This window comes from Narcine bancroftii, chromosome 1, assembly GCF_036971445.1.
Source record: "Narcine bancroftii isolate sNarBan1 chromosome 1, sNarBan1.hap1, whole genome shotgun sequence".
Classification (NCBI taxonomy): domain Eukaryota; kingdom Metazoa; phylum Chordata; class Chondrichthyes; order Torpediniformes; family Narcinidae; genus Narcine; species Narcine bancroftii.
Genome location: NC_091469.1, coordinates 257,968,044 through 257,994,590, shown reverse-complemented (window position 1 = coordinate 257,994,590; position 26,547 = coordinate 257,968,044). Strand labels below are relative to the sequence as shown.

General features: G+C 40.7%; 1 protein-coding gene and 1 long non-coding RNA gene across 6 annotated transcripts in view; one reads left to right on the top strand and one right to left on the bottom strand.

Moving 5' to 3' along the window:
• LOC138742064 (uncharacterized) overlaps positions 1–26,547 on the bottom strand; it is a 312,510-nt gene that overhangs the window by 22,905 nt on the left and 263,058 nt on the right. The window lies entirely within an intron of this gene.
• LOC138742032 (activating molecule in BECN1-regulated autophagy protein 1-like) overlaps positions 1–26,547 on the top strand; it is a 427,572-nt gene that overhangs the window by 388,861 nt on the left and 12,164 nt on the right. For 3 of the 4 annotated variants that reach the window (XM_069896235.1, XM_069896241.1, XM_069896227.1), the window contains one exon: positions 6,520–6,699. In XM_069896235.1, coding sequence (XP_069752336.1) covers positions 6,520–6,699 — 180 coding nt within the window. Of the gene's footprint in view, positions 1–6,519; positions 6,700–8,127; positions 8,339–26,547 lie in introns of those variants that run through there. The other variant, XM_069896249.1, reaches the window with a different exon arrangement.

Genomic DNA, 26,547 nt, shown 5'->3' with positions numbered 1-26,547 from the left:
TGGGGTGTTTAAAAATAGGCTCAGTGTCGATAGATGCTTGATTATCTGCTCGGATTCACTACGTCGAAAAGCCTCTGTGACTCTCCAAAAGGTACACATAATTTCATCTACATTGGGAAGAAAATAAGAGAATGCAAAATGAAAATTAAATTCTCAAGCTATGAACAAAAATAGTAAAGCATTATACAGGGGCAATAGCATGATGGAAATTGAGTCAATGGAGAACAGTTGAGATGAAATGGGTCAAGATGGTGATCTGGAAAAAATAGTAAGTACTTTCTCTGCCCCAATGTTTACATGGGAGATTTGGCAAGTGAACATGACATTGGAAAATGTGATTAGAAATGAAGTGCCCCATTTAAAAGAAGGTGTAATAAACTAATGAAACTTGGCAGATAAAATCCCATGTCCGCTTACATTGCATCTATTAAAGAATTCAAGGAGAATAAAATATGTACATGAATGCATGAATTTCATCATTTATTTTAAAAAGTCATAGTTACAACTGTGTTAAAATATGAAAATATTTGTGTCTTGAGAGCATTTTACATTTAAGCCTGCAGTTGAAAATTTTATAGAATTCTCTGAAAGGAGAAAATAGGAAGACATTAAGGAACAAAGTCAAACATTTCAAAATAGAAAATACATTTTTGACTGACCCCACTAATTTTTTCAGGTCAAAGAATACAAGTGGGGAAGTGTGGTAGATTAAATATATTTCTATTTTCAAAAGGCGTTCAACAAATTGGCATAATACACTGTAAAAAGCCAATGTGACGCAGTTGGTGGGTAAGTAGAACCCAATGCAGAGAGCTGGAGTAACAAATCTAGAACAGCACAAGTGTGCCTGAGATTACACTTTAAGAAGTGCATCCAGTTGAAGCTCCTCACAGATAGAGTGAGGGAACTCCAGATCATTCAGGAGACAGAGGGATTGATAGAGAAGAGTTATAATGAGGCAATTGCAGAAAGCAGGTAGCTGGGTGGCTGACAAGAGAGGCAAGGGGAATAGGCAGTCACTGCAGGGTACCCCTGTGGCTGTTCCCCTCAAAAACAAATATACTGTTTTAGATACTGTTGGAGGGGAAATGGCCTACTCGGAAAGGCCTCAGTAGCCAAATCTCTGGAACAGTCTGGCTCTGTGGCTCAGAAGGGAAGGGGAAAAAAACACGAGAACAATAGTGATGGAATTTCATTGGTTAGGAGAATAAACGGGAGATTCTGTGGAAGGGATTGAAACTCTTGGATGCATATTGCCTCTGATGTGCCAAAGTCAGAGATGTCTCTGATCAAGTCCACAGAATTCTTGAGAGGGAGGTACATCTTGGTACCAATGACAGAGATAGAAAAAGTGAAGGGTGAATATAGGGTGAAGAGCAGGATCTCAAGGGTGGTAATCTCTATACTGCTGCCTGTGCAACCTGCTAGTGAGGGTGAATAAGTTATGGCAGATGAATCTATGGCTAAGGATTTGGTGCAGGGAGCAGGGGGTTCAGATTTGTGGATCATAAGAATATCCTCTGGGGAAGATGTGCCCTGTACCAAAAAGGTGGGTTGCATCTGAACTGTAGAGAGTCCAATGTCCTTTGCTGACAGTTTCGCTAGAACTGTTGGGGAGGATTTAAACTAGCTATGCTGGGGGATTGGAACCACAGTATTAGGTCAGATGATGGAACAGCTTGTGAAATGGTAAATTCTATGTATATTGAGACTATGAGCAAGGACAGGCAATGCATGAAACATAAACGCAGTAAGTTAAATGGGTTGAAATATGTGTACTTTAATGGAAGGAGTATTAGGAATGGAACAGATGAACTTAGGATGGGTGTTTGGTTGAGAAAGTGTCAGGTTCGGTGGGTTCAAAGAGAGATGAGTCTGGACACAAGAGTTTGCTGTCAAACATTACTTTATTAACAACAATTAATAAGAGAGACAATTTATAAGAGAGTGTGGGAAGAGATTGTAATGGGAAACAAACAAGGGAGAACATTAAGCAGTACACAATTAATAATTCACACAGGCAATGCAGACATTTACTCACTTAAGTAGGGATTATACACACCTTCCTGGATCCCTGAATAAGAGGAGATGGATCTGGTACCACTGTACTCACAGGGGTATACACACGCTTTTGGACCCCTGATCAATTGAGAGCAGTAGCTCTACAGCCAGTATTGACCTCTCGCAATTTGAGCTATTGCAATGCCATGGCACAGCTTCAGTGCAGTGTACATCTTACCCACGACCCTTCCAAGCACTGTCTGCAGTAGCGGTCTAGCCTGGAGCAGTGTCTGGGGTTATCATCACAAGGCAGAGAGAGCGAGTGTCCTCTGTGCTGGTGCAAAATGTGGAGCTCTAGCCAATAAGGAGGCTAGGTGATTTGAACCACCCAATGGCAAGGTGTGCACTAGCCAGTGGTCTGAGCCCAATCGTAACTGATATTCCACCTGCAAATTGTAACTTTGTCTGTATCTTTGTAACTTTGAATGGAACAAAAGATACACCATGTACTGACAGGTGATGTGACTTCCAAATGAGTTTCAGGTGGGGAGGCCATGCCTCCTCTGCACACATCAGTGGGTTGATGCATGGAACTATGACATTGTGGCCATTATAGAGACTTGGCTGTCTTGGGGGCAGGAATAGCTGCTGAACATGCCATTGATGTTTCAGAAAGGACATAGGAAGGTTAAAGGGGTGGGGGAGTTGCTTTCCTAATCAGGGAATCACAGCTGTAGAAAAGGGGAAGTAGTGGAGATATTGTCTACTGAGTCAGTGTAGGTGGAAGTCAGGAACAAGAAAGGGACAATAAACCTAAGCCTGCTGGGTGAATATTATAGGACCCCCCCCCCCCCACTACAATAGTAACAGAAACATCAAGGAGCAGATAGAGAGGCAGATTCTAGACAGATGCAAAAATAATAAGGTTGTGTTGCTGGGTGATTTTAACTTTCCTAATATTGATCAGCACCATCTTAGAGTGAAGGGTTTTGGATAGAGTGGAATTTGTTAGGTGTGTTCAGAAAGATCTCCTGGCATAATATGTAGATAGACAGGGCTGAAATGGGTAGCACAAGGGAGAATAGTTTTTAGGTGCTTGGGAGTAAGTTCAGGGGAAATGTAAGAGGTAGCTTTTTCACACAAAGAGCGGTGGGTGTATAGAGTGGGCTCCCAGCGATGGGATTGGTACAGTAGAGACAGTTACAATTGAATACTTTAAGAGACTATTAGATAGGTATGTAAAAGGTTATACAGGAGGGAAATTATGGGCCGTTTTTTAGGTTGGCATAACACAGTGGGCTGAAGGACCACTTTCCTTTTTAAAATATTCTTCTTGAGTTTGGCACACTGCCCCCAAATTCTCATTCCACCTTAAGTATTCCCTATGCCATCGGTGCTCTGTGATTAGTCAAGGTTTGCTTAAGGTGGTATGTGGGTGGGAAGAAAAAGGTTTGAAAACCACCATTTCAATCATACCTAATTGACTTGTTATGTGCACAGTTACATAACTCCAAAGGAAATGGGCCAGTGACAATTTTTCCTCAAACAAAATATTGCAGTAACAATTGGGTCTTGACCATTGATTCTCAATCTTCCCTTCCCACTCACATACCATCTTAAGCAATCCCTTACCAATCATGGAGCACTTATGGCATAGGGATTGCTTAAGGTGGAATGTGAATTTAGGGGGCAGTTTGAAAACCACTGGTTTAACATATAATCCCGACATACATAGTCATTAATAAAACAAATAACAGGTCATATGAATGGCTGGAGTGAGCTGTATATTTCTCTGTTCCAAATTGAGTGGAATATTTAACACTGGAAAAGTTCCACAACTTACAGAAAACTGTCAATAGGATAAACAAGAATATATGGTAATTGGTAAATATATGGGTTAGAGAGATTGCAATTTGAATAAATAATTGATATCACACATGAAAGTTAGGGAAGAAGCTAGGAATACAAAACTAAGTTCTCCATAAAGTTGATGAAGATTTAAAAATCAAGAAAATCACAAAAGGTTTGTGACCCTTGATTAACTATATATTGAGTTGTGTGCATTGTGCTGGTTGCCAAATTGGAAAAATTTAAAAAGGCTCTGTATCCAATGCAAGTAAGATATGCGTGGTTGATCAGATAAATGGCTATACCACTTCTGATACAAAGAAAGTGCCTAAACTTGTAAAATTTGATGTTGGGCCCAAAAGGCTGCAATAGGCCAGAAAGATGATGTACTGTTTGTCAAGCTTGCATTGGGCCACAGTGACAGGGCAGGAGGACATAGATGAGTGCTTCTCAACCACTCACAAACCACCTTAAGTAATCCATAACTAACCACAGAGCATCTATGGCACTGACAGGAAATTTATCTGTTATGAATTGTTTAACTGTTTAGTAATTTTTTTTCTCTCTCTCTGACTTGTTTGGGAGTGAAGGGAAGGAAGGAGTGGGATGGGGGTCAGTGACCTAATAGAAGATCTTAAAATTGTGAAAGATTTTGACAGCATTGGCGCGTAGAGCTTCCCACACATGGAAGTAGAAGAACTGCAGTTGATGATGTAAGATGGAATCCAAGAAATTATACATGATTCAGAAGATATGTAGGGTATGTGAAATGTGAAATGTTTTCAGGAAGTAGTAGAAATGAGTAGTGTTGATGCATTAAATGGAAAAGAGAAATCAAAGTTGATATTGGTCAGATAAGAGGATGTTTGAGTGGACCATAATTGCCAGCAGTGATGTGTTTCTGCATTGTACAATCAATGTAATCATTGCATAGCTGTTTGTGTGATCTTACTTGTGCAAATTCACTCTCGCGTTTTTTTTCTCTCTCTAGATACAGATATCAGTTCTTTGAAGTAGGTCAGAGGCTGCAAAGTGCTTTGAGTTATTTTGAAAGGCTCTATGTAAATGCAAGTCCCTTTTTTCAAGTGGCAGTTTTCATTTGGTGATAATACTCAAATCTCCAAGACAAAAGTCAGTGATTTAAATACAGAGTCATCGATTTGACTGCGTATTTAGGGCAGCATTGAACAATGTTACATTGTTATTGGTGCTGTCTTTCTGTGGAGATGCTCGACCTGAGTCTTATTTGTCTGGTCAAAAAGAATTAAAAATATCTCAGGATTTATTCAAAGATGAGTAATGATGTTTTCCCAGTTTTTTTTTAATCAACATCACTTTAAAAATACAAATTGTCCAATCATTTATCACATTGTTGATAATGAAATTCCATTGTTTGTAACTTGATAGCCAGATTTGTCCGCGACAGGGATCTGTAATAATTTGTACAGCTTTCAATCATAGTTATTGCATCTTCATTATTTCTCATTGTCGACACAAAAAATATGGATGATGTTGGGGAATTTCATGTATGGAAATCTGGAACTTTGTCTTCCAAAAAACAATTTCAGTTGCATCATTAGAAAACTTCAAACCAAGGAAAGATTAATTTAGTTCAGGTGATTAAAATATGCAACTGAGGATAAGCAGTGTAGAGCTCGTCGAAAGAATCAAAGACTTGTTGATCCAAACCAAGGCTTTTATTAGCAAAAGACACGAGCTCTTCACACGTGGCCGACCAGTCCGGAATGATCCGACCTGGCTAGGGACACAACCCTTTAAGGCCCAGACAATAGGCGTGGCTTAGCTCTCAGCCAATCGCTGTAAGCACAGTCTAGATATTGTAACTATATACACTATATACATTGGTGATAGATCTGTACTATCACAAGCAGCTTTAAGGAACAGTTTGTCAGTGATCTTGTCCAATAGGAGAGCAGGTGAATACCTTGTTTTTTTCTATAGACCTCATGCATTCTTCTTCAAGAGTTCATTCTAGATTTTAATGTATATTGTAATATACATCACATGGACACACAACTCTCCACCACATTCAAAGTCGTATGTAGGTTAGGAACCTGAAATAAAAATAGAAAATACTCGAAGTGCGCAGCAGGTCAGCCAGCATCTATGGAGAAGGAAATAGAGAGAAAACTGAGGATCAAAGTGAAATTGTTGAAGCCCATCAAGCCTAGTTCCTCATCAAAAGTCAAGATGCTGTTTCATAAACTCAAGTAGAACTTTACTGAATTGGTGTATGAGGCCATGCACAGACTGGGAGTAAGATAGAGAATTAAAGTTATTGAAATATTGTTTGCAACAAATGGCCAAAGGGCATTTAATGATCACTTTCATCATATTCATGGTTTCATCCTGGCTGCATATAATAAATATTGTTGACCCTACAATTTGTGCCAGTGAAGGATTTTTTTCCTTCTGCAAATATTCATCCTCAATCCAGAGATGGTCTAATTTTCACAAGTGTTTTGGTAATAGGGATTATTCTACTTTTATATCGCCATTGTTGCTTTCATTTGCAGAGAAAAAAAATGTTTATTTAACATTGAATGCGAGTCATTTGATTCACAATTTAGACCTCTCAGCAAGGTAAAATGGGATTTCTGAGATTTAATTAATTGATTCTTCTTCCCACAACTGCATTCATTTCAACAGCCAGCCAGTCATCTTTGAGCGAATCAGAGCCACCACTAGTGACCACAGCCAGTCAGGTGGCAGAGGCCAGTGCTGGAACAAGTTCTGATTGGCCCTTGGAGAATGCAGGGAGCAGCTCCTCCTCTGCGCAGCAGACAGATGCAAACCCCTCAGCACCAGGAGCAAGTACAGCTTCAGCAGGTAGGTCACAAATAAATATCCTGAGCAACATCAGCCCCATGTAGAGTGAACTATCTGAGGAAGTACCATGACAGTGTGATGATACTTGATGCGATGTTGTGGAAATTGCACATACAGCAACGTCTGACCCTGATCACAATGTGTGTGTGTGTGTGTGTGTGTGTGTGTGTGTGTGTGTGTTTGTGTGTGTGTGACTCCTGCTCATGAAATCTCAATCATCCTCCTCATCCACTCCTGAGGTCTCTAACCTCTCCCCACCCCACAGCCTTGCTGTCTTCCCATCCAGTCTCAGACTCGCGTATTCCTGCATTGTGTATTAATGAATGAGCTAAACCAATCTCATCCCCAGGTAGAAGCAATAAACTCCAGTGCCCCAAAAATATACAGTGCCTGATATGATGATTGGGACAAAGACACTTTTTTTCCTTTATTTGAGTGACCCCTGGAGTTTCACTTTTATCTCCTCTATTTGCCCCTGTGCCCCACAGTTAAATTTGTAATCAGACAATTCACATGTGATTAAAGTGCACATTCAAACCAAATACCCTTTAATAAAATATGCAATGTGCACTTTAATCACATGTAAATTGTTTGATTTCAAATTTAGAACTGTGGACCACAGGGGAAAATAAAGGAAAAAAATGTCTTTGTTCCAAACATTATGGAGGGTACCGTACATGGTTGATGGGGGAGAGAATCAGCAATTATTATGAAGGTGAAAAAACTCCACAGGCAAAATTTATTGATATGATTTAAATCATTTAAAATGTATAGCAATAGTTTAATGTGTATTCCCCCCCACAAGCGATTAAGTATTTTGACATTTTCAAGTAATTATTTTGGCAATTGCTGAGACAATTGAATGCAATTGTGGAAAATTATATTTCAGTATGTGGGACTTCATCTGGAGTATTGTGGGCAGTATTGATTTCCTTATTTAAGGGATTATGTATTGGAAGCAGTTCATAGAAGACTAGTGCTTGGAATAGGTGAGGTGCTTCATAAGGAAACTGATAGACTAAGTATCTATCTGCTGGAGTTGAGAAAACAAGAAATTTTTGATGGAAACGTGGTGACTATTTCCTCGTGGGAGAACTCAGGCTCATTGTTTAAAAATGGAGATCACCCATTCAAGACAGAGATGAGGTGATTTTAATTTTCCTTTTCCTTAAAATGGTAAAAGCCAATATTTTTGGGTAGAGGTTGATAAACTGTTGATAAACAAATGGGTGAAAGGATAACATGGATAGACTGGAATGTGGAGCTGGGGTCAAAATCTTTTCAGATGGCAGAGCCCAGTGTTTGAATCCTGCTCCTGATCAGTTTCTATCACTATTCGTGAAGGTGAATATTACTTGGTCTGCAATTTTGTCTATCTTAATCTATAACCCATCTGTAATGTTTTTAAAAATTTATCCTGCTGTTTAGGAATGCCTTGCTGATGCTACATATGAAGCTGGTGTAATTGGATCATATGTTTGGAATGGATTAGATGGGCTGAATGGTCTGTTTCTGTGCTGTAGTTTTATATGACTGTGTATCTGAAGGAAGGGCTTTAAAATTACTCTTTTTTTAGATTTATAAACTTTCAGTAAAATTGAGAAATGTAGCTTTTATAACATTGGTTCATGCTGTACGTGGGGGGAATTTTTGTGTAATGGAAAAATGTCTTAATATTTTCATTTAATAAAAATTTGTTTCAGAAAATAAATTCTGATGGAATTATACTTACTAGAAATCAGATTGAAAACTGCAATCTACTGTATACAGTACATCTCTGGTTATCCAAAATTCTCAGTTATCTGAAATTTTTTGGACCCAGAAGTGACATCTGTTTGACTCTGAAAATGTTTTTGTATAATTGAGTATTTCAGAAGTCGTCATTTATCCGAAAAATTTCTAAGCCAAAATGACATCATTTTGCCTCCAAAATTTTTTAGATAAATGAGGATATCTGAAACAATCCAAAAAAATTTTTTTAGAGCTGAACTGACGTCACAGGTTGATAAAATGTTGGAATTTTACAAAAATCTCTGAGTAGAATTTTGGGTTTTTGGTGTTGGATTTATCTTATTTTGTTCAGATTGTTTTTTTGGTGGGTATTAAATGTTATTTCATGCTTTAAAAGCCTTCCCGTTTGTTGTTGTTTAAATACTTTTCCACTAGCTTCCCAGTTAATTGGATGTTAAAGGGGTAGGAGTGCCGTTTCCACTGGGCCACCCTTAACTGGGACACTAATTGCTTTTCCACTGAACACACTCATCCCCAGGGATCTGAGGGTTCTACCTTCAACTGGAAATGGGTGACTTTCTTCTGTCCCTTTTCCTCTGGTTTTATCAGCACGCTGGCGTCAATAAACGCCGGGGATATGAGTAGGGGTAGAGGCGGTTAATCCTTGGCATGAAATGGCACCGGTGTTTGGACAGTGTTCTTTTTCCATTGGACCCTGTCCCAGTAAATGCCCAGTTAATTCCTGGGACAGGGTGCCAGTGGAAAAAGGGCTTCTGTTACAAGTGATTTGGTGTTGATACTGGGCTCTTTTTAAAAAAATAACTAGTTATCCAACAATACCGTTTATCTGAAATAAACCCAGTCCCAACTATTTTGGATAATCGGAGTTGTACTGTATATATCTTTAAAAAAATATTGAATCAGACAAAATAGTTATTTTTTTCTACATGACAGTAGGATAATATCGTCCAGGAGCAAAAACAGTTTCCATATAGCTTTCATTACCATGTAAATGAACAAAGCAAATTGGATTTAAAGCTGCTGCATTCACCCAGAGTGGCATGGTTAAAACTGGTAGAAAATTGCTTTTGTGATCCTAATGAAAACAAATCTTTCGGTATTAGATTCCTGTCAGTGACCTCCATTGTTTACCTCAAGGAGTGCTACCCATTACAAATTCAGTTTGACCCTATCAACTTTTCATCCAATGTTAAACAGGAAAGCACAAGTGTTGCTTCACTTCGAAGAAATGCTACACTTGTGCCATGCCTCCTCCCTCACCATCATTCAGGGCCCCCAACAGTCCTTCCTAAAATCATTGTTTGGCTTCTAAGAATCCCCTTGCAGTTTTTCTTGAACAAAGGTGTGTTACCGTGATGTGGGGTGTTTACCACACCGAGCTATGACATGGAATGAAGTGGACTTCCAGTGCTTATCATCACAACTCACCCATGAATATTAGTCTGTTACGAGCCCAAAGTACCCCAAAACCCAGCAGCAATAGACATTCACCAAGACAAGTAGTTTTTAAAACAAAAGTTGTTTTTAATCAACTTTAAACATGAAAACAGAATCAAACTTTAACTTATCTCTATACTTAACTAACTCAAATTAACCCCTTACTAATTCTAAGCGCACATGTATGTAATGTGTGTATAAATTTAAGAAAAGTTCTTGGGTTCACAGTTCAATCTCACTTCTCCTTCTTCCAAGTTCTCTGGTTGCAGGCAATTCTTATTCTGTGCACAGAATTTAACATGTATAAAGTTCACCAGGCTTTGGTGCTCGAAGGTAAACGTTTACCACTCAGGAAGGTTCTTGTAGGGTTTGCAGAGAGAGATGTGTTGTTCTAGGATTTCCACAACTGAGATACCATTAGTCACCTCGATGTCTCGCTGATGAAACTTGAGGGTTTTCCAGACAGTGACCCCTTTCTTTCAGGCCACCATAGAGTACCTTTTGTTCCTCTTATTCCAAGAGAAACATAAGACAAATAGCACTTCCAGCCATCCGCCACTCTGGAACTTTCTGTTTCCAACCAGCTTTTCCTGGCTTGTTTCAGCCGTGATTGTTCAGTCTCTTTCAGTGTCACACACACTAGCTGAGAGGGCTTGTTGAACTTACCTTCTCGCTCTCTCTCTCCAGCTGCTAAAAACCCCATGTGACTCTCTCACTTGCAAAAACCCCCCACCTTCTTCAGCAAACAACAGAAGTTATCCTTCTGCTCAAGCTGTTGTCTTAGGTAAACAAAACCCAGGATTGACCTTTCTGTGAGCACTCTGTAGGTACTTGCAAACAGCCAGTTTGTCTCCTCCAAAACAATGACTATTCATTTCATGATGTCATTTCAATTAGCACCTACTTGTGAAATGTGCATAACATTCTCCATAGATCCTGCAATATTTCTGAATATGAATTTTTCAGTATTTCAAATAAGATCTGTTTTAAAATGTGTGTATGTATGTAATCCCGCTAATCAAAGTTCAAGAACAGTGGAGCCCCCAGAAAGAGGTTCAATGTTGGAAACTTGCAGTCAGACATAGTGAGAGGAAACTTCCAGGCAAACCTCCAAGCAAAGCTCGAGGATGCAAACTGCCTCACGGACACGTCTCCTGAAACCCTCTGGGATCAGCTGAAAACGGCCATACTGCAATCCACTGAAGAGGTACTGGGGTTCTCCTCCAGGAAAAACAAGGACTGGTTTGACGAAAACAACCAAGAAATCCAGGAGCTGCTGACAAAGAAGCGATCTGCCCACCAGGCTCACCTTGCAAAGCCTTCCTGGCCAGAGAAAAAACGAGCCTTCTGTCTCGCATGCAGCCATCTTCAGCGCAAACTCTGGGAGATCCAAAATGAGTGGTGGATTAGCCTCGCCAAATGAACCCAGCTTAGCGCCAACATTGGCGACTTCAGGGGTTTTTATGAGACACTAAAGGCTGTGTACGGCCCCTCACCCCAAGTCCAAAGCCCTCTGCGCAGCTCAGACAGCGAAGTCCTCCTCAGTGACAAGATCTCCATCCTCAATCGATGGTCAGAACACTTCCAATCTCTTTTCAGTGCCAACCCCTCAGTCCAAGAATCCGCCCTGCTCCAGCTCCCTCAACAACCCTTGAGTCTAGAGTTGGATGAGGTCCTTACCCGGGAAGAGACATATAAGGCAATTCAACAACTGAAAAGTGGCAAAGCAGCAGGTATGGATGGAATTCCCCCCCCCCCAGAGGTCTGGAAGGCTGGCGAAAAAGCTCTGCATACCAAACTGCATGAGTTTTTCATGCTCTGCTGGGACCAAGGAAAGCTGCCTCAGGACCTTCGTGATGCCATCATCATCACCCTGTACAAAAACAAAGGCGAGAAATCAGACTGCTCAAACTACAGGGGAATCATTCTGCTCTCCATTGCAGGCAAAATCTTCACTCGGATTCTCCTTAATGGACTAATACCTAGTGTCGCCGAAAATGTCCTCCCAGAATCACAGTGTGGCTTTCGCGCAAACAGAGGAACTACTGACATGGTCTTTGCCCTCAGACAGCTCCAAGAAAAGTGCAGAGAACAAAACAAAGGACTCTACATCACCTTTGTTGACCTCACCAAAGCCTTTGACACCGTGAGCAGGAAAGGGCTTTGGCAAATACTTGAGCGCCTCGGATGCCCGCCCAAGTTCCTCAAAATGGTTATCCAACTGCACGAAAACCAACAAGGTCGGGTCAGATACAGCAATGAGCTCTCCGAACCCTTCTCCATTGACAACGGCGTGAAGCAAGGCTGCGTCCTCGCACCAACCCACTTTACTATCTTCTTCAGCATGATGCTGACACAAGCCATGAAAGACCTCAACAATGAAGATGCTGTTTACATCCGGTACCGCACGGATGGCAGTCTCTTCAATCTGAGACACAAGAGCAACTTGTCCGTGAACTACTCTTTGCAGGCGATGCCACTTTAGTTGCCCATTCAGAGCCAGCTCTCCAGCGCATGACGTCCTGTTTTGCGGAAACTGCCAAAATATTTGGCCTGGAAGTCAGCCTGAAGAAAACTGAGGTCCTCCATCAGCCAGCTGCCCACCATGACTACCAGCCCCCCCACATCTCCATCGGGCACACAGAACTCAAAACGGTCAACCAGTTTACGTACCTCGGCTGCACCATTTCATCTGATGCAAGGATCAACAAAGAGATAGACAACAGACTCGCCAAGGCAAATAGTGCCTTTGGAAGACTACACAAAAGAGTCTGGAAAAACACACAAAAATCAGCGTGTACAGAGACGTTGTCATACCCACACTCCTGTTCGGCTCCGAATCATGGGTCCTCTACCGGCATCACCTACGACTCCTAGAACGCTTCCATCAGGGCTGTCTCCGCTCCATCCTCAACATTCATTGAGTGACTTCATCACCAACATCGAAGTACTTGAGTTGGCAGAGTCCACAAGCATCGAATCCACGCTGCTGAAGACCCAACTGCGCTGGGTGGGTCACGTCTCCAGAATGGAGGACCATCGCCTTCCCAAGATCGTGTTCTGTGGCGAGCTCTCCACTAGCCACCGAGACAGAGTTGCACTAAAGAAGAGGTACAAGGATATCACCTCCAACCATGCATCTTGGCGCCTCACAGTTCGACAGGCAGCAACCTCCTTTGAAGAAGACCGCAGAGCCCACCTCACTGACTAAAGACAAAGGAGGAAAAACCCAACACCCAACCCCAACCCACCAATTTTCCCTTGCAACCGCTGCAATCGTGCCTGCCTGTCCCACATCAGACTTGTCAGTCACCAACGAGCCTGCAGCAGACGTGGACATACCCCTCCATAAATCTTCGTCCGCGAAGTCAAGCCAAAGAAGAAAGAAGAAAAAAAAAGAATCTTACCAAATTTTCGCAATATTTATCCATTTCAAATCTCTCGGGTGAGCTCTTGCTATTAGTGGTACCCGAGCAATAGCCTGATGTAAAGATAATTGAGGATTATGTGCTCGCAGCAATTTATGACAGTTGGTTTAATGTGTCAGGGCCATTTTAGTTGACTACACAGTTGCATCAGATTTTCAGGTTAGGAAAAATCAATATTCAGTCAGGAAGAAGTTTGAAATCAGCCAAATTACTGCAGTATTAACATTAAGGTGACATAATGGTCTGTTTCACATTCATGTATTTGAGATACATTCCACTTGTCGTAAATGTAAACCTCAAGAGAGCCTTCATTGGAAAGCAACTATTGATGCCTCATTTCAGAGAAATCGTGCCACATTGTGATGGACTTGAACAATTAGTTTCTATCAGGCTTTTAAAATAAATGCACAAAATAATTTGACCATTGTCCTTAGGCACAAAAGGACAGATTTATTTTGCTGTTCCTTCCATTATCAAACAACTGAAATTGTGTGAGTAAACAGGTTCAAGTGCAGAGATTTGTTATGACAGAAGGCCAAATAAATCTGAGATTGTGAAGTTAATACAGGTACTCCCCGACTTGCGACCTATGCAAAGTACATCCAGCCGCACGTACGACTGAAAGTTTGTTAAAAACTATAAAGAAAACATATAAAATTTACATGGTTTATGTTGTATTTGACAAACTATAACGGATACAGGGCATGTAAGACCTAAAATGTGCGTACTTACCTAGTTAATCGGCATCCCAGGGTCTGTAGGGTGGGCGCAGCCATCTTGATTCCTGGGCGCATGTGCGGTTCACTTATTGGAGTTCGGTTGGCACATGCGTGAGTATTGTAAGGTAAAACATCATGAGATGGGAATGTGTAGGGAGTTACCCTGTACAGGGCAGTAACAAGAAGGGGAGGTGTCCTTGTACTCCTGTTAGGTAAAACATCATGAGATGGGAATGTACAGGGCTGTAACAAGATGTGAATGCATCCTTGTACTTACAAGATAAGAGAGACATTGATGGATTGAGAGGCAGGAAGCTAGCAGGGAAAGGATAGCAACAGTTTTAGTCATTGGACAAGTAATGATATGATGATGTTCTAAGCACATATCCAAGGGTATAAAAAATCACCATTTTGCTGATAACGGCAGAATGCATTCTCCGACTAACATGGTTGGTCGCAAGTGTTACAATCCGGTAATAAAGAACAAAGAACCCTGATTTCGACTCAGCCTGGTGTTTGTCTCACTCATTCATGAACAAAGCAGACCTAACAGTATTAAGGGTGAGAATTCAATATCATTAGGGCACTTAACCCTCGCGAATGCGCCAACCAAACTCCACTATGTGAACCTACTGCGCATGTGCCAACCAAAGACTCACACATGCACACAGGAATCCAGGTGGCCACACTCAGTATGGTGCCTGGGACGTCGACTAACAAGGTAAGTATGGGCATTTTGTCTCTTACGTGCCCTGTATTCCTGTCAAATACAACATAAACAGCATAAATTTTATATTTTTTAACAAATGTACACAATTTCGGTCCGAATCACAATCTTAAGTCAGTGAGTACTTGTAGTTGTTGCAGATCAAAAGCAGCAGATGGAATTTTTGATACAGGAATGCAAGAGGCAGAGTCTGGGGTGTAAACCTCTGTTCTTCCTCTTTTCTCACATTAAATTTCAACTGTTCATATTCTGTTCAAAAGTATTTGTTTTCCAATTATTGACATCTTTTAAAAAATCTCAAAATTAGATTTGTCTTAAAATAAGAGAACAGGAAACCAGGAAGTTGATAATATTTACCAATGCATCACCTTATCTTCAAATCTATTTATCTTCATAATACTGGGAACAAACATTCTTTGCAGTCACTAAGGTTGGCAGTATCTAAGAAGTATATTTGCTCCCACTATGATAGAGAAAAATAGATTTGAAGATAATTTAATACATTTGTAAATATTACCAATAGCGAGAAGCATACTGTAGTCCATGTGTCAAATAAAATATGACCCATGGCTCACCAATCATTTCATTTCCCCTTGTTTTTTTGGAAACAAGCCAAGCGTTGATGCCATGATTATTTCTAAGCTGCTTTTGAACAAGTCTACTCAGATTTTTTTTTTATTGGGATGATTAAGCAAGGGCTATATTTATTGCCCAATTTGAAATGTGGTTAAGAACAGGCTGCTAGGGGAAGAGGAGGATAAAATTAAATGATTTAAAGAAATTTGGACAGTTATGTGACCATATGAGCAAGTTTAAATGGATATGGTCCAAATGCAGGCAAATGGGGTAAGCTCTGGAAGACAGCTTGGTTGAGATGGATGAGTTGGGCTTAAGGACCAGTTATGGTGCTGTAAGGTCATGGTACTTTGAATTTTTGTAATCAATGTGATGGAAGTACTGCTTCATATGATGTATTGTGCTCCTACGAAGGTGGTGCAAGTATTTTCAAAAGCAAAAATGAGAAGGTGGGAGATGTATTTCAAACTTGTGTGTCTTGAGGGGTGTTCCCATGGACCTGCCTCCCTTGCCATTCCAGATGATAGGCTTCCATGTTTGGGCAGTGTCACCAAAGAAGCCTTAATGAGTTAGTGTGATGCTTCTCTTCTGAGGCAGTGATTTGAGGTTGAGAGTGACTTGGAGGCCAACGTGGGAACCCTGGACCTTTGCCACAGCAGGAGATGCCTGAAGGTGTGGACATAAGGCAGTGCACTCTGCATTTACACTGGACTTGTTCATGTGAGGGACTAATAATGGTAATGTCAAAGTTCCACTTGAAGATGCCTTTCATTATTGTGGCAAAGGTGCTTACCACCAAATCAGTTCAAGTTTATTGGTTGCCCAGATCAGCAGCCAAAACTGCCTTCCTATCAGAATATTTATGAATTGAACTGAATATTTTGTCACCAATAATCCAAAAAACAAAATGCTGCAGGCAGACATCAGTCATCTGAACTAAAGTTGAAAAATCCAGAAGTACTTGGAAGGTTCAGGAGGATCTGTGGTTAAGGAAACATTTTGGGTCTCAAACTTATCATCAGAAGTAGGAAAAGTGAAGTTGCAGATCAGTGCAGAAGGGAGAGGTGGAGAAAATTGAAGATACAACTTTTGGCATGCTCTTATCTACTTCATAATTGACCTCTGATTTGACAGCTTTGGTTGGGACTATAGGCACAGTAACACAGTCAGTGGAGTTCTGCCTCAGCTGCAGTGACCAAGGTTCATCCTGTCTGTGTGGAGATCACTTCATAATTCTCAGGATTCCTACACATCCCAAAAATGAACAGGTTGGTGGGTTAATTGCTTCTCGCGAGCGAGTGAGTGGTCGAATCGGTGTGGAGTTAATGGGAATAAAATGGATTTTGATGGGTTTATATGGATGGTTGGTGATCAGTGTTGGCTCATTGGGCTGAAGGGTTTGTTTCCTTGATGTATCTCACCATGACTCTGTGATAGGTCGCAGTTTTTGGTGGTGTTGAGTTTTGCTTCCGTGAAAGACCCCAAGCTGCTCAAGCGTGCAATTTTAAGTTATTAGATCTGCCCAAACCTAAGGGGTATGATGCAAAAGCTGATTATATCTGAAGCCAGGTCATAGAACTACCACAATCTTTTATAATGGTGGCTAAACACAATCCGCTGAAGGAGCTCAACGCGTCGAGCAGCACCCTTGGGCGAAAAAGAATGGCCCAAACTGACAACCATTCTTTTTCTCCCAGTGATGCTGCTTGGCCTGCTGAACTCCTCCAGCATATTGGTTTTAGCTTCATATTCCAGGGTCTCCTGTGTGTCTCTTGTATAATGATCTACAATCCTTGTGTTCCTTTCCCATTTAGCAATGTACACCAAGGAGGGTGTCCACAATATGAAAGCAGAACTTTGTCTTTGCAAGGCATGTGTAGTGGCTGTTAGCATATATACTATACTGTAGTACAGGTAGTCCTCAACTTACGCCCGTCTTCCGTTCTGGCCAACCAGTCGTAACTCGAAATGGACGTATATCGGAATTGCACTGTATCCGTGTTATCATTCGTCAAATACATCATGGCGGCCAGCTCTCGCTACTACAACATATATATCAGTAAGTGGTAGAGATGTACAGTAGAACAGTACAGTAGTATTTATACTAATCCCTTTGTCCTTCACACCGCGTCCATTCAATCTTTTTCCTCTGTAACTGGGTAGTTGGAGCAAAAATTAGAAATGCTGGATAAAAAAAGCTTTGAGGAGCACCAGTAATCCAGTATATCTGGATTATTCATATTTTGCCATAAAAAACATTATTTTCCTTTTCTATAAGATTATAACTGCAGTTACTCATTTCATATAGTTGCTGTACAAGGCAGTTTGTGTTATGAAAGCAGTTTATACAAAGGTAGCAATAAAGCTCGGTGTAATTTTGTGTGAGTTGTGAGCAACCAGAATTCTGTTTGATTCCACTCTGATTCTCTCCTTTGTTCCATAGCTAACAGCTTTGTTCTTTCTTAATATTGTTTTTATATTTATGATGTAAATATCTCCTTACTTTGCTGTTATCTATAAATGTGACTTGACTGTGATTTTCTTCTGTTGGTTATGTTTTATATTTTAGGTTTTGTTATTGATCTTCCAGTCCTCAGCCACACGCCTCTCTTTGTCAACATGAAGCTCCTCTTTGTTTGACAGGGATTCAAAAAGACACAAACTGATTGCAGTTTTGTTCTCAATTTTTAAAACTGAACCAAATTATTACCACCACCAATGGTGTTTCTGGCCTGAGGCCAAACCACCAAAGGGAAAATGTAATGAGCATTTCAAAGTGCATAAACAGGTGGAACATGTACCCTACAGCTGTTTCTTCATGGGAGGTAATAGACTGGAAGCTGATCATTAACAGCTACCATGATACTAAGTTCTTTAAAAAATATAAAACAGGTTCTTGGCTCATTACTGAGAATCAACATTCAGAGTAATGATATAATAAGGACTGGCGTTGAAAATTCAGCCCCTTGCATCTGCTCCCCATTCAATATGATCATGACTGAAAATCCACGTAAGCTACCCTATTCCTGTGTACTACAGCTACTTGGAAAAGCCCATATGCATTCTTGCACTTTTTTTCCTGTTGACCAGCCACCTCTCTTTCCAATGCAGAACACAGAACCATGTTCTTCAATCCTGCACACTACACTTTGTATGGAACTGTGTGAAAAATCCTTCCGTACATCCAAATATAAATTTGTTAGCCTGAACAATGTGACATTTGAGTGCATCTCTCAGAGATGCACAATCTTCGCTTGTAGATTGGTTCTGTCCCATTCCCATACCATCAATATTATACAATACTGTCTTCCTCTCCAGACTGAAATTAAAATAACGTAGTTTAAAATAAAATCTCTTTACCTCCACAGTTAGCATTATGGTCTCACTGAGCCAGCTCCCATTCATCTTTATCTGACTTTATCAGTCAGTCCTGTTATTACTTCTATGCTTACAGAGCTTCCCTGAATTGTTCCCCAGAATTACTCCATGTGTTAATCAGTTTCAACTCCTCACCATTGGTAAGGAGTCATTGGTGACTCAACTCTTTAGAACCCACTGTTTTGGTCTTCTCTGCTTGAACCCTGTAAAACCTTTACTAATTGTTTTTTTAATGTAAGGCAATAAATAGAACCATAAAACACTACAGCACAGAAACAGGCCCTTCAACCAATCCAGTCTGAACCAAACTATTATTCTGCCTCATCCCAATCACCTCCTGTGCACTTTAAACCCCAGCATTGTTGCTGCTCCTCCTCCTCGGCGCCTAATTATCTGACTCCTGGACAACCCCATCAACCAGTCGTTGCCTACCATCCATTATCATTATGTTCTTTCCAAAACGACTTGCTGGCCATGAACAAGTCTAGTACGACATGTTTCTAACCCAGTTTTTAAATTACTTGAAGCACAAACAAAAGCATTTTCAATTTCCTTCTGAAAGGCATGAGGTGCGCTATGCTACTTCCATTTAGTGCTGTGTAACTATAGTGTATAAGGCAGAAATGGTCACTGTTTCTCAGCAAATTAGCATCATGGCATTTTTGCCTTTCACATTTAGCAAGATCAAGAACCCTGCACTTGAGAGAAGCTCCATGTTGAGCTCCCTGAAAAGGCTCAGGTTTTTTCTGCTACACTGTGACAATCCCACTTCATGGAGATTGTCCTCAATTTTCAGGCTCACATTTCTGCCAAGATTTTCTCAAAGCAAATGTAAAACAAATCATAACTCGTGCTTAAGCTGGCTCACTGTTAGTTTCTGTATGTTAATCAAAAAGGGCTTGAAAACTAATGACGAGAAATAGCCAATAAATTAGGGAAACAACCAATGATCTCAAGGGACGTGTTGTACCAGCACAGGAAGGAAGAAGATGAATGTGTTAAATCATTATTTTTCAAACTCTTTTCACTTGTTTGATTTCCAAATTCATGCTTGAAATAGAATTTCTTCCATTGATGGAAAAGGGGCCAACCATTTGTTCTTCCACCTGATTTGAATCTAGCTGGGAGATGTATTTCAACAGGGACTAATATGAATTAAATAAGTAGTTTATTATTTGTCAGTTAACTCTACAGTAATAACTATTTGCATGACAGAGTACATCAAAGCAATAGGTTTGAGGCAACCAAATAGGAAGCACCTCGATTCTTTGTTTTTTTTTTCCACCTTTTCGCTTGTTGGCTTATTAAGTGAATCTAAGCATCAAGCTTACAAAGGGTGGTATACTCAGAGTCAGATGATGGTTGAATACCACTTCCGTCTTTATTCATACTGTTCAATCAGTAGGATACTGCGGTTTATCATTATCTCAGCAGACAAAGTGGCTGGAGACGACCCAGAAAAAGATGTTTGGGAAAATACTGCCTGTAGATCTTTTTTCTGATTGCAAAAGTCATGATATTGACTGGATGAAATATTCTTTGTTCTTTTCTAGCCCCTAGACCAAGCCCAAAATTACTCGTCCAGGTTAAAATACTAGTTTAAATGATGTAATGTTATTATCCCATATACCTGTATACAGCAAATCTACTTTGTCTTTACTCATGATAATTTACAAATGTTTTTATAAGCATAATTTACATGTAAATCTCAACCATCATATATCTGATGTGAACGTCATACTATATGAAGTAATGGGAGGAGTTGTAGATGGGAAAGAAGCAGGCCAGGAGAGGATGAGAGGCAGAAATAGATTGTCTGACACCATGGGCTTTCCCCCAAGGACTCCAGTTTTCTCCCAAATTACAAAATCTTTGGATGTTATGAATTACTGCTAGTGTTGGTGGCTAATGGAAGAATCAGAATGTTGTTGATGGCCATATAAGAGAAAATTGTTCACAGGGAATTAAGTGAGGAATAGGACTGATGGGATAACTGAGAACCAACATAAACTCCATGGGCAAAATGGCAACCTCCTACATTGTCTGAGAAACATGGGGACTCATGTTGTTCCATTGTTTTAAAAAAAAGGACTCCAAAAGTAACCCAGGAAATTATTGACTAGTGAATCTGACATCATTAGTAGGTAAATTATTGGAAGATGTCCGAAGAGATCGGATATACCAGTTTTTGGATAGCCAGGAACTGATGGCGGATAGCTTTGTGTGTGGTAGGTCGTGTTTAACTAAATCTGATAGAGTTTTTCAAGGCAGTTACTGAGAAAAACTAGGCTGAAGACATGACTTTAGTAAGGCCTTTGACAAGGTTCCACGTGAGAGGTTAGTCAGGAAGATTCAGATGCTCAGTATTCATGGTGAAGTAGTAAACTGGGTTCGACATTGACCATACAGGAGAAGCCAGAGTAGTAGTGGATGATTGCTTCTCAGACTGGAGGCCTGTGACTTGTGGTGTGCTTCAGGATTAGTGCTAGGACCATTGTTATCTGTATCAATGATCTGGATGATAATGTGGTAAATTGGATGAGCTAATTTGCCAATGACACAAAAAATTGGAAGTGCTGTGGACAGTGAGGAAGGCACAGTAACAGGCCCTTTCGGCCTATGAACCCCCTGCTGCCTCATTATACTCAAGTGACTACAACCCCTGGTGCATTTTTGAATGGTGGGAGGAAACCCATGCAGTCATGGGCAGCACTTGCAAACTCCTTACAGACAGTGCGGGATTCAAACTCCTATTCCGGTTGCTGGTACTGTAACAGCGCGGCACTAAATGTGTTGTATTAAATCAAATAACATCCAAATACAGTACAACTCTGATTATCTGATATCCTCCTTTATTCACATTTTTTTGTACTCGAAAGTGACATCTGTTCACCTCCAAAAAAAATGTGGTTAAATAAGGATATCCGAAACAATCAGAAATCCTCATTTATCTGAATTTTTTTCGGAGCCAAGTGACCTCACAGATATGGAAAAAAAATTCACTCGACATGAAATTAGAACGATGATTGTCCTTGTTTCAGGTAACTCCCTCCCCTCTCTCTTTCCATTTCTTCTTTAGTCTATTGACTCTTCTCTCCAAGTCTGCGTACCACTATCTCCCAGCCGCAAGTGGTTGTAAGAATCCCTTGTCCCGGCGTCATCAAGGAGAGCGGCCACCCGAGCAGGAGTGGGACCGGGCTCAGTGACATTCCCTCCCTTTCCCCTCCCCTTCCCTCCCTCCCTCCTCAGCATACAAGAGCTCCTAACACTGACTTGAACTCTCCACTCAGCCTACTACCGCACATGTACACCAGACTCCCTGGTGTGCGTGTGTCGTAAGCCAAGGAGAGGGTTTGGAGTCAGGAGGTCCAGTGACCGGGGAGCCAGGAGCCCGCCAACTTGTCAGTGAGTGTTCCACTGGCCTGGGAAGCCTCCCTGGGGATCAGCAGCACCAGTTGGGAGGTCCCGGTGATTAGCGATGGCTTTGGGGACATGTCAGGAATCAACGACAGCCAGCATTATTTTGGTGAGAATTAAACATTAATGCTCAAAAAGCCTTCCCATATTGTTTGTTATTATGTAAACATTGATACAAATGATTTGCTGTTGCTACTGGGCTGTTTTTTAAAAATGACCAGGTATCTGAAAAAAGCATTTATCCGGTCCTGACCATTTCAGATAATCAGAGCTTCAATGGACTGTAAAGTTAACATTTTAATATGCAAAATCTTACTTAACTCTAAACTTAACCCCACTATGCACAAATATATATGTGTGCGTGCGGCAGATCCCAAACCATTACAGTTCAGGCACAATTCTGAAAGAGATGATTCAAATTTAAAGTTCGGTCTTAGACATCTTTTGTGTTGAAACTCAGTCTTTAAATTGCTATTCAAAAGTTGTTAAATTCATGAATTATATAGATTTGCTTTCAGAGAAATATTTCTCATAGAAATGATTTTTCACAAAATTCTCCCTCTTGCTTGGAAGTTTCAGAACTTGTATTTCACACGATAATTTCACAAACCCAGGCAAGGGTTAAATGAAGTGACCATTACAAATGGACATGCAGAACTGCCCTGTCTTGACAGAGACAGTCGAAGAGGCACTTCTCTTCGAAGCCGCTGATTCTGTGTCCCTTTCTTGTAGAGGGGAGAATGCACAGCTGTACCTCTCTCACTGAAGGTTTCTGCATCTCTGGCTTCAGGCCAAACTGGTTCATAATCTTAAAGATGCTTTCTTGTGTTGTTTTGATCTCTACTGGCTATTTTCCCAAAAGTACAACTCATGGCAGAGGGCCTCCTGCTTGTTTCTACAGGTCAACAAGCAAATGATTGCTAAGTGAACTCATTGTTTCCAGGTTTCAATGGAGAACAATAACCAAACTGCTTACTGCTCTGAAGTAAGAGTCAAGATGTCTGTTTGAGCAAACATCTATTGATTTCAGTATTTCAATAGACAATCACTCTTCAGTTTTATTGCTCTGCTACAGATGGCTGTAGCGAACTCAACTTCTCTATATCCCAGTGCCTTTGTCTTGCCCTGTTTCCAAGCCCACAAAGGCTTTACTAAAAATATAGATTATAATTTAAAGGTTATAACTGCAAAAGAAAATGTTGTGTATTACATTTTCTGCATTATTACATAACAATAAAGGAATCTTGAATAAATAGGCACAAAGGAATTACATCATGTTAAATCATGAAATGTGATGTTCAAGTTCATAATCATCCCATTGTACAAGTACAAGCTGACAAAACAACGTTCCTGGTCCTCAGTGCAAAAACATGCAAACACACAACCAGACATTACACTCATACAAGCGATACATAAGCAGATGATGTGTAAAAATAAATAAATATTGTTTAATAGTGGAGTTGGAGGGTTATTATGAGCAGTTCATTAGGTTGTTTAACAGTCAGTCTCACTACCCGTGGGAAGAAGCTGTTTCTCAGCCTGGTGGTGCTGGTTCTGATACTACTCTATCTTTTGCCCAACAGGAATAGCTGAAAAAGATGCCTTGTGGTAGAGGTCCTCAACCATTTTGGGTGCCCTCTCCAAGCAACGATTCTAAAAGATCACATCAATGGGTGGGAGGGAGGGAGACCCCAGACATCCTCTATGCCACTTATGTAGTTCTGTAGACTGACTTCCGATCCAATGCTCTACAACAACTTTTCTTTGGCTTGGCTTCGCGGACGAAGATTTATGGAGGGGGTAAAAAGTCCACGTCAGCTGCAGGCTCGTTTGTGGCTGACAAGTCCGATGCGGGACAGGCAGACACGATTGCAGCGGTTGCAAGGGAAAATTTGTTGGTTGGGGTTGGGTGTTGGGTTTTTCCTCCTTTGCCTTTTGTCAGTGAGGTGGGCACCCCACCTCTACAACAACTGTACCACACTGTGATACAGCCGGCCAGAATGCTCTTGATAGGGCTTGTGCAAATTCCGAGGAGCAACAACAAGTGATTCCACTGAAATAAAGAGGGTTTAACAGGTACTGTGCCACTCTGTGTCAGAGGAATGGATCACGTTGTAGAGATTAGGCTGTTGCATACTGACTGTCAACTTCTTTGTGTGTTCGAGTATTAGTAAGGTTGAGTGGTCCGATCCCAGTGCTAGCAAGTGGTCACCCATTTAGAATCAGCTACACAGTGTTTATTTTAAAAAGGGGCATGAACGGCAAACCAGAACTTAAAACAGACCTATGTTCTCAACTGTAAAGACAGACAAAAGCAGGATAAACAAACATGCTGGAGAAGACATTGTGCATGAAATAATATAATTCTGTCTGTCCTTTAATGGTGCACAATAGAATATTCTGTTGGATGCAAAATAACATATAATTCAACATGGGCATCTGAGAAAATCGATGTCTGTTTAAAATATTGTGTGTGCATATATTTTTGTTTTAATCCTCTTAAGTATGAAATAGAATTTCACAGTTGATCTATCCTGTAAAATTAACTCTCCTGAGGAAAGAGAAAGTTATATTTTAGTTCTTGACAAAAGCTGAAATTTGATTGAACAAATGTTTGCAGTATATGCTTTCAGCCTGACTAAGCTTCTGATATTGAGGTTCTGCAACATTCTGCCTCTTTGCCAATGTTGTACAAAAACTTATTCCCTTTGGGCTCAAGTTTACATCTAACTAGTAGGTTTCAGTGCCCAAAAAATCTGTTGTTCCTCTACTTAACGGCTGGCTTGTCAGTTCTTCCATGTGCACCACTAGCACAGTAGGGATTTGAGAGCAGTTCTAATTGCTGAGAGATGCTTTCACCAATAACTACTGAGACTGAAACTAGGGATGGTTGAAAGCAGGAGAACTGAAAACGTTCCTCAGAACTTTCAGGGGTGAACAGTACAGGTGAAACCATATAACCATTTACAGAGCGGAAACAGGCCATATCAGCCTTTCGAGTCCACACCGGTTCACTAGAACAACTCCACTAGCTCAAACCTCCCGCTCACTGCCAATAACCCTCCAAACCCCTCACCTCCATGTACACATCCAACCTTCTCTTAAATGACAGAAGGGACCCTGCCGCAACTATCTCATTCAGAAGATCGTTCCATTCTGCCACCACTCGCTGAGTGAAAAAGCCACCTCTAATATTTCACCTAAAGCATAATTTTAAATGGGTTCACAATATTATTTAAGAAGAGGACTCTAAACATTATAGCCCCAATATATCACCAGCTTGTAGTTGGGGTGTCAGTAAAGTAGGTTGTTTACCTAGTGTGAGGAGTTGTTAGACCTGCGTTCACAAAGGCAAATGGAGAGTATTCCCATCACATTCTTTTCTGCCTTGGGGATGGGTCACACCTTGCCTTGAAATCTGCTCTTATGTGACTGATCAGCAATGTCCATCCTCCAGAATGTTTTGGCCACAAGCATTGAATATCCAGGAATTTTGGGGGATAGGCAAGTGGGAGAAATGGGGAAGGGAGAGGTGTTCACTGTAAGTTAATTAACTACCATAAATTTCCCTGAGTATTGGATAAGTGGCATAATAATCAAAGTTGGTGAACACATGAGAACAAAATAAAAGGGGTAATGGATCTGATGGGATTCCTGTACTGGAATCTAGTGCAGGCTCAAAGAGCTAAATGCCCTTCCTTGGACTTGTGAGATTAGGATACTGGAGAATTGTTGAAACATTCCCATTTAATTGAAATAATAGGGCTGCATAAGCCATAATAAGTATGAATCCTGGCAAGATTTTTTTCTCTTTGATTCTTATTGTTTCAATTGTGCTAAGTCTCCTTGATATTGAAGACAGTCACTCTCATTTACCTGTGGAATATCTTTCCTGTATCCACACTTTGACTTAATAAAGGCTGGAGCTGCAACTAAAGCCAAGTCCTCAACCAGCATCTAGAGCAATGCACCCAGGTTGTTGTTGGGGTTCATAGTCTTTGCTCTCTCCAGTGCACTCCTGATATTAGAACCAGTCACAGAGAGATAATAGCCTATTTATCCATCACCATTCATGACAGCAGAATATAATTGCATTGCTTTGAGTTGGTCCTTTGATTGGGCAAATGTTCTGAATCTACAACTTGAGAATGAATAAACCATATATACAACAGTGTTTAGTCAATATAATTAATTCTTTCTAATATCAAGAAATGACTGGATGCATTGGATATGGCAAAGCCCACAAACCCAAACAACAAAATGGAGGACAGCCAATGTAGCACTTCAGCTGTACAATATATACAGCAGGTTGACATCATGAGGACCAGAGCTGAGAACTTCTGGCACAACCCAAAATAAGCAAAAATGCTTATGTTCATTAGATTTTCTCACCATCTGTCACATACCCAATTTG